At 41.2% G+C, this 12,914-nt stretch overlaps 1 protein-coding gene across 1 annotated transcript; it reads right to left on the reverse strand.

The window, feature by feature from the left end:
* Positions 1-256: 256 nt before the first annotated feature.
* Positions 257-4,101, reverse strand: evx1 (even-skipped homeobox 1). Its single transcript, XM_039820716.1, has 3 exons — positions 3,550-4,101; positions 2,405-2,640; positions 257-1,893 (listed from the first exon to the last, which is right to left on the reverse strand). The coding sequence occupies exons 1-3, from the start codon at positions 3,911-3,913 to the stop codon at positions 1,366-1,368; spliced, it is 1,128 nt and encodes a 375-aa protein (XP_039676650.1). The 5' UTR covers positions 3,914-4,101; the 3' UTR covers positions 257-1,365.
* Positions 4,102-12,914: the final 8,813 nt, after the last annotated feature.

A 12,914-nucleotide genomic window follows, 5' to 3' on the forward strand; every position in this document is an offset into this window, starting at 1 on the left:
GACCACTGAACTGTCACGGTCAATCTAGCGTTCCCATCAGCAGATACGAGGTCACACTATGGTGTTTTGACACCGACCACTTGAGAACAAAATTAGTGTTATTATTGGAGGGGGTGGTAGACCAATTGTGTGTATAGAAAATCATTAACAGCATACAAACGAAATAAAATGACCCGAAGGAGTAGGGTAAAACTCGTTTGATTTTATTGTGTTGTCTTGGATTAAAATAACATTTAGGAAGACATTCCTTAACTCTGCATTCGGGATCTTCGCTATTCAAATAAATAATAAATGTATTTAGAAGACAAGCACTCCATTACTCCATTGATTCTTTGACAGTGTTTATTGCAAATTAGACGTTTAGGACAACAAAGTCAAAAACAACCCAAAAAATAAAAAATACAAAACAACCAAAATAATAATAATAAAAAAACAAAAACATAATCAATCACTTGTTAGTCCGCTTTCTCCACAAAATGCCACTAAACTGGCGCCACTGTAGCAGTGCAAGGCAAGACAAAATATTTAAAAAGAGGCCTATAGGCATATATTAATCACATTTCCATTAGCTATAAGATCTTGCTCTTATATCCTTAACTGTAAGAATGTTTAATGGCCTAAAAATGTTCACTATTATTATTTTTTTCATTTTGATTGTCCTCTCTCTGTCTCTCTCCATCCTCTTCTGGGTCCTCCTTCATCTCTTTCCCCCTCGTCAAACCGTGAGGGCTGTAGTAATCCGTTCCCCCGTCGCCTTGTTACCTTTTGGCAGTAACGATCCCTTCCTGGTATTATCATTAATTCAACACTCAAAATTCACCGGGTCGTACATATACATCACTTACTAATTTCACTAGCATCTGCACATTTCGGCCCGGCCGCCGCGGAGGGCCCCGTTGTGGAGAGCTGCTTTATAATGAGACGGTCGCATTCAAATCCCCTTGTTAAAAAGAGAGATGGAAAGCATCATTCTCGCGTGACTAAAATACATGTAGGTCGATGTGAACGCGTGAAGAGACGACATGTTAATGATAAAAACCGTAACGCTATCCATCACGGGGATTTAAACGTTTCTCTGGATCCCCCTCTCTCTCACATCTCACATCAAATTAATCTTATAAAAATCAAATCTGGCTTTGTGTCCATGCCCTCATATTTCAGCAATGAGATAATTATTTTTCAGTAATTAGAGATCCGTTGTGCGTCAGCTGAAGATCTGGCTAAGTATCTTGCCCAAAGTTTAAACTGGCTTTCACTGCTTACAGACTATCTCTTCATGCTGTTTCAGTCCTGATCATATAATATGTTAGGTTAACAAGCTTATGTTAAAGGCTTATATAGAACAAGAGCGGGGTTGTTTTGGTTTTATCTGGTCAGAGGCACTTCTTCCCTCTGGTCTATTGTCACAGATGAGGATTTGCTGAGCACTGAAGGCGTGAAAGTGACAAAAGCGTCAGTCCTGCTAGTTGGGGAGCAAGCGAAGTCCGAACCAGATGGCCTGGTTGAGATACCGTTGGATTGACTTGAGTGACAGGCCAGACAGGAGCAGGGGCTTCCTCCGGGACCGAGGCCGTGGGTCGGACCTGGGTACAGGGAGGGGTGTCTGAAGGCGCACAGGAGGTCCGGCCTCTGGTATGGGTGAGACAGCATCCGGAAACTGTCAAGGGAGCGCAGGGGGTTGGAGAAAGGGGTGGCAGCCGGAGCCGCGCCAGCTCCGACACCAAGATGGGAGTAGTAAGGTAGAGGCAGGTGGGATGGAAAGGGGTAGGGCAGGTTCCCAGTGGCTGCCGCGTGGCTCATCATGTAGGTATAGAAGGCCGGGTCGGCGGGGTGAGGCCACGTCATGGCCAGACGCTGGCGCTTGTCTTTCATCCTGCGATTCTGAAACCACACCTGGGACAGAGACGCACCGAGTCAAATATTAACCACAACGCCCACTGAGCCAAAGACAAACAACAATAACAAAAGCAGAAATGTAGCTCAGGAGTTCCGCTTTTACGCACGAACTAGAATTTGGGTTACAGCGAGTTTTGGGATTTTGTATGGATAATGACATTTTATTGTAAACAAGACAATTACAATTTGTACTTGTTCTTGTGCCAGTTGAAGAAAAATATATTTTAAAATCCAGGCCTCTGCTCCCAGTAAACGATTAGCTGCAGGTTATAAATTCTTACTAGCTATTCTTGGTATTTGGCTGGATTTATGTGGTGTATTTTCTGTATATATACATAATATAAAGTTTTAGATATATCTAAAACTGACCTTTGGGGAATCATTTATTTTAAACACAACAGTTTTGCGGAACTCTTGTTTTGATGGAGCTTTCTAAATACAAGCTCACAAAAGGTGAGCCTGTATGCACATTTAGAGGCCAGCTCTGCTCCTTCGAAACAAATCTTACCTTGATTGTGGTTTCAGGTAGATTTAAGGCGGCCGCCAGTTCGCATCTGCGCGGCCTAGACACGTAGTTCTCCCGGTAAAATTCCTTCTCCAGCCGTGCGATTTGCTCCCGGGTGAACGCTGTCCGGTACCGGCGAATCTGATCCGCTGCATAGGACAGGGAGCCCGGACCCGGGACCATGTTACACGGGTCAGCACCAGTCTCACTCGGGTGACCCGGAGAATCACCATTTCGACCTGAATCAGTATGCAGAATAATTAATCAGATATAATTAACATACAGTTAAAAAAAAAAACCATTCGTTTCATATTTAATAAGCTGTTTTCCTAAGAGGTAGTAGGCTAAATTCATTATTTTAACTGCAGTGTTTTACGTTATTTATTAAAGGCCTTCCTGACATATAGCTCAGGTCTTCATTTTGTGGAGTCCTAGCGACTACACGCTATTATGTGTATTGTTAATATTATTTTCCAGAGGCCTATATTGATGAACCATTTTTGCAGACTAAAATGATGAATAATCAGGTTGTATTGTTATCATTCGCTTGTCCATCCTTTTGGTTTGAGGTAAACAGCAGCTACAAATATCCATGTATTTATATGAATATTTTTGTTTAAATATACTTTGTGGGATGTGACACATTTGCAGCAAACAGTGTTAAGTCTTTGTACCTTGTATGATTCCAGATAGACACAACACAAATTCCTGTTAGTGGCTTTCCCTTCACGTTTTTGCTTGTGGTTTACATAAAATCCTGCATTCTTCCTCGTGCAGTAAATATAATATAGGCTGATTTGCTTTGTACAAGTGACTCATTGTTAAACTCAGAGGGGAAAATGCCTGGTTAGATTGTGGGTGTCACCTCAGCGTGTTTCCAGTTACACTGGTCACTTGACAGAACAGCTGTGTATCACCGACTGCAGTTATATTCTACTGTTATTGATGCTACGGTGTATTTCATTTCAGATATATTTAAAATTTCGATTTCATTGTACATTTCAGATATGATAAATGCATATTTTAAACGTCCGTGTTTATACTGATGTTTTTTTGATTGGCATAATCCACGTTGGCATTCAATCAACTTCATTAGCACAACCATGCAGTCACAGAAAACCCGCAGTGGCATGCAGCTCCCAGCCTACCTTTAGCTGTTGGGTAGTCCATGCTTTCAGGCGTGCAGCTGACATCAATTTCCTCGTAGAAGTCCGACTCGGTGTCAGAGCTGCTGCCGTCTTTGTGGGGATGATCACTTCGGTGTCTTTCTCCGGAGGAAGACGTGCCAACTGGCCTCATATCGGCGCACATATTCCTCCGTGCGCTCTCCTCCATCACCACCTCCGCTCTGTCCCGGGAGTAGGGCGCAGCGCCGGGGCTCAGACAGCTTCTGTGGCCCTGCTTCCCCTGCGGTTCTCGCACGGGGCTCCCGACGGCTCCCGACAAATTAGAGCCGCTCTTGCCAAGCTGACTTCCCTCCGCCAGCATCACCATCTCCTCTCTTCTTTCCATCACAAGCACGATTTAAAAAAACCTCGACTTCGCGGGAGAGTGCAAGCCGTGCAAACCGAGGCGATGATTTTTCAGGTTGGAGGGGTGTGTGTAGTGATGGTGGAGGTGGGTGAGGGGGGTGGGGGTTGAGTCCCAAGGAGAAGGATAGGCTTCTGGAAAAGAGGGGATGCAATCCGGTCTGACCCTGAGAGAAGAGCGCTCCAGAGTGCGCAGAGGGAGCTCTGGGAGGGATCACCATTTACCCTCTCTCTCTCTTCCTCCAGAGCTGTCATTCTTAATAGGCCAGTCGTCATGATGCCCTCCCCCCCATCCCCCCAATGACGACACGCATTGATTGGATATGAGTAAACAGACGGAGCAAAGGCAGCGTTGAGATGGAGGTGGGGGGGTTTCAGGGCACAACTATGGAAATCTATCTATCTATCTATCTATCTATCTATCTATCTATCTATCTATCTATCTATCTATCTATCTATCTCAATTAATCTTTAGATTTACAAAATATGTATGAGAAAAAAAAATTCAGCTCACATTTTTATGAGCTTCATTACATTGTCTCGTCATTGATAGAGTGAAACGTTTATCAATCAAAATAAGCTATTCAATTGCATTTTAGTGCACCCCACACCATCCAATCTCCCCATTCTGTCTTTACTGCCTCTCTCATCTCCACCTAAAGTGGAGTCAAGTAAAGTCCTCAAAGGTCAAGTCTTGCGGTCAGAGTTTAGATAAGAGGCCATTTGACATGAAGCCTTAAAAGTCATGAAGTAGAACAAGACAGGCAGAAAGCCAAATCCATTATTTGTGCGTCTTAAAGAAGTTGTAAAGCCTATTATTACCATGCAGGCCTATACGCCATGACATAATATTAAATTTGCAAGAAATGTGCCACTCACCCGCACACATTTAAAACCGTAAGAATATAACGCGGTGTGCTGCTGTGTCAATGTTTCAACAAAGATCAGTGACGGATGATGCTTTAAATTATGTATGGGGCTTAACGAAAGATATATTGTCTTTGAGTAAAAAGAACAATGATAAAGGAAGAGTTACTGTATAGGGCTTGTATCCCCTTTAGGGCCTGGGGCAGGGGTGATTCATTTACCACATTAACTTCCTGTGCCTGTAGGAAAAAGAGATAAGCTGGGACTGCAAGCCTAATGTGGACTGAAGTTGTATAACAGGTTCTTGATATGCTTGATATTTAACTGAAGGATGCAGTGCACAGAATGTCCACTGTTTTGAGTTTACGGTCTCTTCAGGCTGTGATCGAGTTCACTCATCCTTTGCTCCAGTTTGCAACCTATATTCCAAACATATGAGCGCCATTTGACTGTGACAATTGTTCACTTCTTCGAACCATTTTTTTAAATTTTTTTTTTTTACTCATAATCATTATCATTATAATCGGGAGCAAATATTACAATATATCCAATAGCAAGTATTTGGGAGCAGTAGGCCTAGCATGAACGGTTAATGCACTTTAGCGGTAATAGGCTATGCACCTGTTAACTCACCTTAACTTATGACATAATGAAATATATGGTCAGTTGCATTGCTGTTCTCTGTCCTCAGGTATTTAAGCAGGGTTACACGTTGGGGTAAAAATGGCATTGCATTACATTAGAACCTGAGCGTACCCGATGGCTCTTAGAAACAACCTTTTTTTCCGATCTTTGATCAGACTCGGCAGCTGTAGGGCACGGTGGTGGACTTGGACGGCCATGATGTTGTGTAGAGAGACTGAGTCATGTGGTCTCAAAAAGAGGAGAGTGAGGCAGACTGTGGAGCTTCAGAAGCCTCCGCTGTCCTTGTGCGCCCTCGCCTGTCCGAATGAGGGAAGAGGCCCCAGCTGGCGGGCCCCTCCCCCAGCCCGCCAGCTGAGGAGTTGAGGGAAATTCCTTTGGCTTTCTCCCCCGACTCTTTCATCTGGCCAGCAAAGTAAAAAAAGTAGACCCTCTCTCTCTCTCTCTCTCTCTCTCTCTCTCTCTCTCTCTCTCTCTCTCTCTCTCCCCCTCACTCTGACGATTTGATGTTGATGCTTTTTTTTGAGAGTGTGAAAATACTATAACATCGGAGTCTGAGTTTGCAAAGTATAACTAAGAATATCACAAAACTACACTTTTTTTCTTAATCTTGTACTTATTTAAATATGTTGTAATCAATTTCGTTAAGTGACGTAAACTCCCCTGGCATTTAAATAATTATAATACGAATATTAATTGTGAAGACAGAACACAGTAGATAAAGATCAGTCTGCACATTGTTAACGAAGAACCAACTAATTGAAATGCACTTAAGGAACTTCTCAACCATAAATATCTCCATGACTCAATAGGAAAAAGAAAAATTGAATTTCTTTAATTTCTTAAACTTAAACTTTGTGGCAAAAGTTAGTTTGCTCCTGCAACTTACCTGCTGATATATATTGCCTATTTTGTGTAGTTAAAATGAGTATACAAGAAGTGAAAAAATATGGTTAATCTTGTTCATAAGATTTTTTGGGGTAGCCGGTATTTAGTGTGTATGATATAACGTACCCTGGCTTTTTGATTTAGGCAAATTACATCTGAGGCTGCATGGACACATTTTGTTGCAAACTTAAAATCCGCCTTGTTTTTAGAGACGGTTTACTTCAGCTTTTAAAATCGTAAAGATGGGTCACCATGCAGTCCAGCGATGGCAAAGGTCCCATGGTTTTGCTACTTTCCAGGAGTTATGCAATGGGTCGTGGCCGGGGCAGATGGGATCTCGTGATCATCCGGAGATAACACTTTGCGCAACAGATGAATGACCTTGCGGGTTTACAGTAGTGGCACTTATATTGTGTGTGTTTTAGATAGTGAAGGACAGCGAATGGGGTTGGAGAGCTTGCTGATTGTGGAACATTTTTTTTATTCCCTTATTTACATGAAGGAATGACCATGCAATGTATCACGTATCTTTTGACAGGCAATCCAAATCCTGCACATTCTTGGTGGCAGAAGTGCAGAAACGTGGACTGCAGTCTCTGCTTCAGTGTCTCGTTTTGCAGGGGGAGATCAAAGAGGGGGTGCGCCCCTGCAGCAGACACTGCAGAATGCGCCCCTCAGTTTTACTAGCCAGCCCAACTTGAACTTGACCATGGAGCCTGCGCAGTACGCATGTAATCCTATCCATGGCACTGGCAGTGCCGAGCTGCCAGAATATTTGCTTTTAGCACAAAAAGTTGTTCAGCGTGTGAATGAGTTTGGCGGATGTTCAGTCTGCCGCTGGGTTTTACCTAAGGAGTCAGAACCTGGAAGAAAATATCTAGCCTCTCCTTTATTATCGTGGCCCCTCCCGTCTCCGTTGCTTCAACTTGGCCTTGAAACAGGATGACGCAGCTACTAGAGAGTTAACTCGCTGACCTTGGAGCGAAACATGTCCTGATGACTATACAGCTGGAAATCACTGCGCTGTAAGACCCGCTTTTATCGCTCTTCCCTGCTCCATCCTGCAAACCCCGCGCTATTACACGTAGGGCTTAGCAAGCCACTGAAATCAGGCCTGTGTTACCCCATTAAAGGGGAAAACATCACGAGGCATTCAGCAGAAGCAAGGCAACACACCAGGTGCAAAGCCCTGGCGTTTCACAAGAGTGCATGTAATTCTTTAGACTGGTTGGTGCGTCCCTGGCATCTTTGAGAAAGGGGATATTTACAAGTCCGTCTGGTTGCAAATGGGGTTTTATTTTTAGAGAGTGTTGCTGTCATCTGCAAGAATATGCCCAACTGTTTCTGGATATGTTTTCTTGCTATCTTAGCTGCTATTGATGGACATTAGCCCGGAGGTAGATTTTGACATTTATGTGCGTATTTCGCGAACTATTCTCTAATTGCAGGCGTTTTGCGATGAGTGCAGTTCAGGTGCTGATGTTGTGTGGTTGCATGGCATCCAAAGGATTTGCATGGGATTGAAGGTGTGTTAAAGATAGCCCCGTCAGAGGGGTGTTTCGGAATCTTTTCGATCTCAACCTAAAAGTTAGTGTTTGCCACGACGCAATTGACTGTTGTAAATAGCAGACAGGAAATACAGTGGGAAAATATTTTTGGAATAAGTTTGCATCTTGAACACGGCATTGTGTGGGCCCGTTGCTGTAATCAGTTACATTATGAATGAATGAATCGGTGTACAGCCGACATTTGACGAACGTGTTTATTAAAATTATCAAAAACAAAACATAGGACTATATCACATATTTACATCTCCACGAAGTATATTATGCTTGTATAAGTATGCTAATTAAATAAAATAAATCACGCAAAAATATTAACATTAAGGCAATAACATTTGTTGTTTTATTTTTACATTAAAATCTTCACAGCAAATTTCAAAATGCGTACAAAGTTTTCCAGTGAAATTATTTAGACTGATCAGAGCTGTCTGTCATTTCTATATTCTGTGGGTTCATCTTTAAAGGCAGGCCAGCTGCTAATTACCTTTTTAAAATAAAAATGCAAGAGGCGGAATTAGTTCTCTGTATACATATCTTTATTTTCTTTAAAGTAACAACAAAACACCTGAAATATAACAGGTGTAACCCCAGTACATTGCCATATTTTACACAAAGTCGTGTTACTACATTAAGTTTCTATTTAATGTACCTGATTGCAGCTTATATTTGTGGTGCACATGGCTACTAAAGGTGGACCTTATTTCGGCCTTTGTGCTGGCTGAACAAAGCACAAGGCCATAACGATGATGGTTCTGTATAACATTGTATCTGATGATGCTAAATGTAATTACCAACAACAAAGGAAACAGCAGCACCAATGCTGCGAATACTAACAATACATATGGTAGAGATAATAATGAGAGCGATAATGATAGTAATAAGACAAGCAGGCCTAACGTGCCTCCATAGTTCTCATAAAATAAATAATTCAAGTAGCCTACTTAAATAATGTTTTAATTTTCATGTGAATGTCTTTTTGCCGTCTGGTTATTTGTAGGCAGGATCAGAATGGCACAAAGACTACTGCCAGAATGATACAAATTTAAAAAGGAGCCACTATTTTCCCCTGCTTATCCCCTCCATCATCCAGTTTTAAGCCGGTCAATGACACATGACTGCAGACCTCTATATCTGGTAATATTCCTGTATGCCAATAAATTATTTCACATGTAGCTCGCAGTCTACAAATTTAGCAGGCAGTTAACGCAAAATTTAAGACTTCTGCTGGGTATATTGAAACGTGCAACGGGCGTGTCAGTCAAAAGCACACATCAAGAACACCTTGTGTGTTAGTGTGTATGTGTGTGTGTGTGTGTGTATGAGAGTGAGTGAGTGAGTGAGTGAGAAGTGGCGCTTTTTTTGTTATTTTTATGCAATCCTTCATAATCACACAGCAGGCGACCGTCCAGAAAATATGGAAAAGTCAAGTGTGTGACCGCCCTGTGGTTCACTGCTTTGACCACAAAAACATATTGGTTGTTATGTTTTGACAACTTTTTGACAGCCATCTACTTTAAACACGTGCCATCAAGACTGAAATTTGACTGCATGTAGTTCGTCTTAGCAGCCTGTTTTATAACACGATTTATACTATTAACGATAGAAATTTATAGCCGATCATAACTTTATATAGATATTTCCCTACTTTACCCAGGCTTCAGGAGCTGAGGCCGTGGAATAAATGGGCTCTTTCTCTCTATAATTTGGATGCCAGTACAAACAGGGGATTAAACCTTGATAATGACCTCAGAAAAGCCTCCAGGCTGTGTAGCCAACTCCCAAAGTGGAGCCCTGTCTTCCTAAGGATCCTTCAGAAAGACCAGGGATGGTCCATATCGAGATCACAATTCGAAATAGTTTAAATGAACTATTAATTGGTTATCTCGCTTGGAACTTAAAGCATAAAGTACTATTTTAATCATCATTCAGGCTGATCATTGCTATCTTCCATATCTTCTGCAGATATCTAAGAATTCAGTGCCAAGTCAACAATGAATAAGTGTTTGTGCAAGTGTGTGTAATACGTGTAGCTCTATGTTGAAATGTGCATCTATTTGGCGGGACAATGTGTTCGCCGCTCGCGCGCGCGCGTGTGTGTGTGTGTGTGTCCATTGTACTTTGGGATGTCTACTGTCTGGACTGACCACATGCGCCGGTGGCCACCTTGGCGAGGGCTTTCTGTTACTAGGATAGTTATTAAATGAATAAAATGATAAAACATAAATGATTCCTGAATGAAAACTGATTTAAAATCTAACAAGACAACAAACATTTAATGATTAACGCAAATTTGTTTTTGAGCTTGATTTGCTAACATTGAGAAAAGCGCCACAGGGCAGAACGCAATAGACTAGGGTTTGTACACTTACCCTGACTCATAGTTGCGGCTACATGCTGTTGCTGAATGATTCATTACTTTGCATTTGTTGTATGATAACGTCAAGACACATCCAGGCTACTGTGAATCCTAGTTTTAATCACATATTTTAACTCGGATTTCTCCTCTAGAAGGTAATACACATATTCCAACATAATTAAGAATATTGCATATACTTACACTTTGTTTGATTCATTGTAAACTAGATAAATAGTGCAACATTTTAAATACAAAGTACATATTGAACGAGTAGTCTTTGCAATGCAAATGTAAGAATGAAGATGTAGGCTAGCCTATATTATTTGTATTCTATCCTTGCATGTTTGCACAATTAACACTCACCTGTTACAATAAGTAGGCTAATAAGCGCTATAACACTGTTTAATGACTTATCAAGCCATGTATTTTATAGGCTATTATTTTTCATATTTGATTAAACACATAACGTGATATTTAATAATTCATAAATAATAATTGTCTGTTATTTGGATTCAAATTGACACATTAACGCCACCAAATTACTTTAGATAACAAACATAAACAAGTATGCAGTCCCACGTATTTCCAATATATCAAAAAAGAAATGATGCACCTCCCCCACAGACAAAACATAAAGTAAATTTTAACATATTTGTGGCTATAACACACACACAACCTTTCAATCTTGGTCCTTCATTGTCTCCTCTGCTCGCCTTTTGTTTTGTTGAAAGTTCCACAGTACATTTTTCCCCAGTGCTGGGCCTACAACACAAAACCCCAAATGGTTCACAACATTGCCGTAAAACTGTAAAAAGCATGTATTATTGTTAACAGGTAATCATTTTAGGCGTGTAGTTTGTGATATTTTATATTTGGTTATTGTTTAATTTCTGTATCATGTTGTTTAACTTAATTGTATGATGATATTTACTGCATGGAACTTTAACTTTTGACATATCAAAGGAAACCGGTGAAACCAAAGAAGCTTTTTCTGATATACATAAACATTATACGTCTATAGGCTGGAAACCAAACGTCTGCATCCGTGTTTTACACACTTGAGTGACTGCTTGTGTTTATTTGATGTGTATCCTTGAATAGCAGATAACATAGCCAAATTACACTCAATTGGGCCAAAACGCATGCTGTATTTTGAAACTCTGATAACAAATCCAGTGAAAGCTCCACCAGTTCCATTTCCTACAGAATAGACAGAGAGTAAACACAAACCAACAGACTAGACACACACACACACACACACACACACACACACACACACACACACACACACACACACACACACACACACACACACACACACACACACACACACACACACACACACACACACACACACACACACACACACACACGTCTATCCCGTCCCCTCTTTTCGGAGTTTAGATCATTAGATCATTTTCACACGTATCTGCCAAAAACACCTCCAAAAGATCTGCAAATAAAAAAAACAGCATTCCTTTTACATGTCCAACGCTGGGATACAGAAGTAGCTATACGCACCACCCAAGTGAAGCGGGTACAGACTAGTTCGTGAGAATACACGCTGGAGAAAACAAAATGATAGTAAAAGTTAATGTCCTCCAATAGCTTTCATTGGGACAGGAATTCTCACCCCTCTTCCGCTCTTTTCAAGCGCTCAGACGGTTTCTTCAAAGCCTGAATAGCCCGACAGGCTGGATGGCTAGACAGCAACTTTCAACTTGACCTTGGCCTCCAGCCGCGTCTACCTCCTATATGTAAAAACAAGCACGCACTTCCAACACATAGCTGTTTTCTATCTTTGCATATTGTAAACATATCGAAAGTCTATAGTGTCTGAAATATTCACCTACAACATGTTATCAGATTTTCTTTATTAGGCCTATATTGGCATGGGGCTATTCAAAGGGAAGCTGTTTCTGACTGCGTTTTGGGGAACATTTACATGAATACATTGCATTACTTGAAATATGTCGGCTCTACTTTTCTATAGCATTTCTACATCCCTTACTGAATGCGCTGTTTTGTACAGAGCACGGACGGGGAAGTATCCGTACTACATAACGTAATGTATGCGTCAGCGGGCGGCAGAGATATGTTTAGTTCCTTGTGGATAATGGGCAACATTGGAACACAATATAATGGAACATTGTTTGAGTAAGTGGAAATCTCCTTTGGTAAATGGCTGTGTGCAGGTCCTGTAGCGACGCAGACAAAGGCTGGTCAGTGTGCGTGCGTAAAGGCCAAAAGGCTATGCATATTAGTAATATAAATATAGCTGCTTTTTTATATAAATTGTTGACTATTTTAAAAAATCGACTCTTATTTGAGCTTCAGACAAAAAAACACCTTTAAGCCATTAATTATTAATATCCTATAATTCAAGCATTTGAAATGTTGAAATATAACATAATATGAATAAAAGGTAGGCTACTATTGTATGTATCTTACGTTTTAAGAATAAAGGAACAGCATCCATCTCAACTGAATCAGACACGACGAAAGCTAAATCCCTTTATAGGTACGGTCACCTTACTTCGCCGCATTTTTCTCCATTTAATTATCTGTACTGTGATGTTTACCGTCCTCTTTGCATAGCCTGGTCACGTGATAACATCTGGGCCAATGACGGCGCAACCTCCGCGCTCTTGTGCGCGTCAGAGTGGCAT

This window comes from Perca fluviatilis, chromosome 13 (genome assembly GCF_010015445.1).
Source record: "Perca fluviatilis chromosome 13, GENO_Pfluv_1.0, whole genome shotgun sequence".
NCBI lineage: Eukaryota > Metazoa > Chordata > Actinopteri > Perciformes > Percidae > Perca > Perca fluviatilis.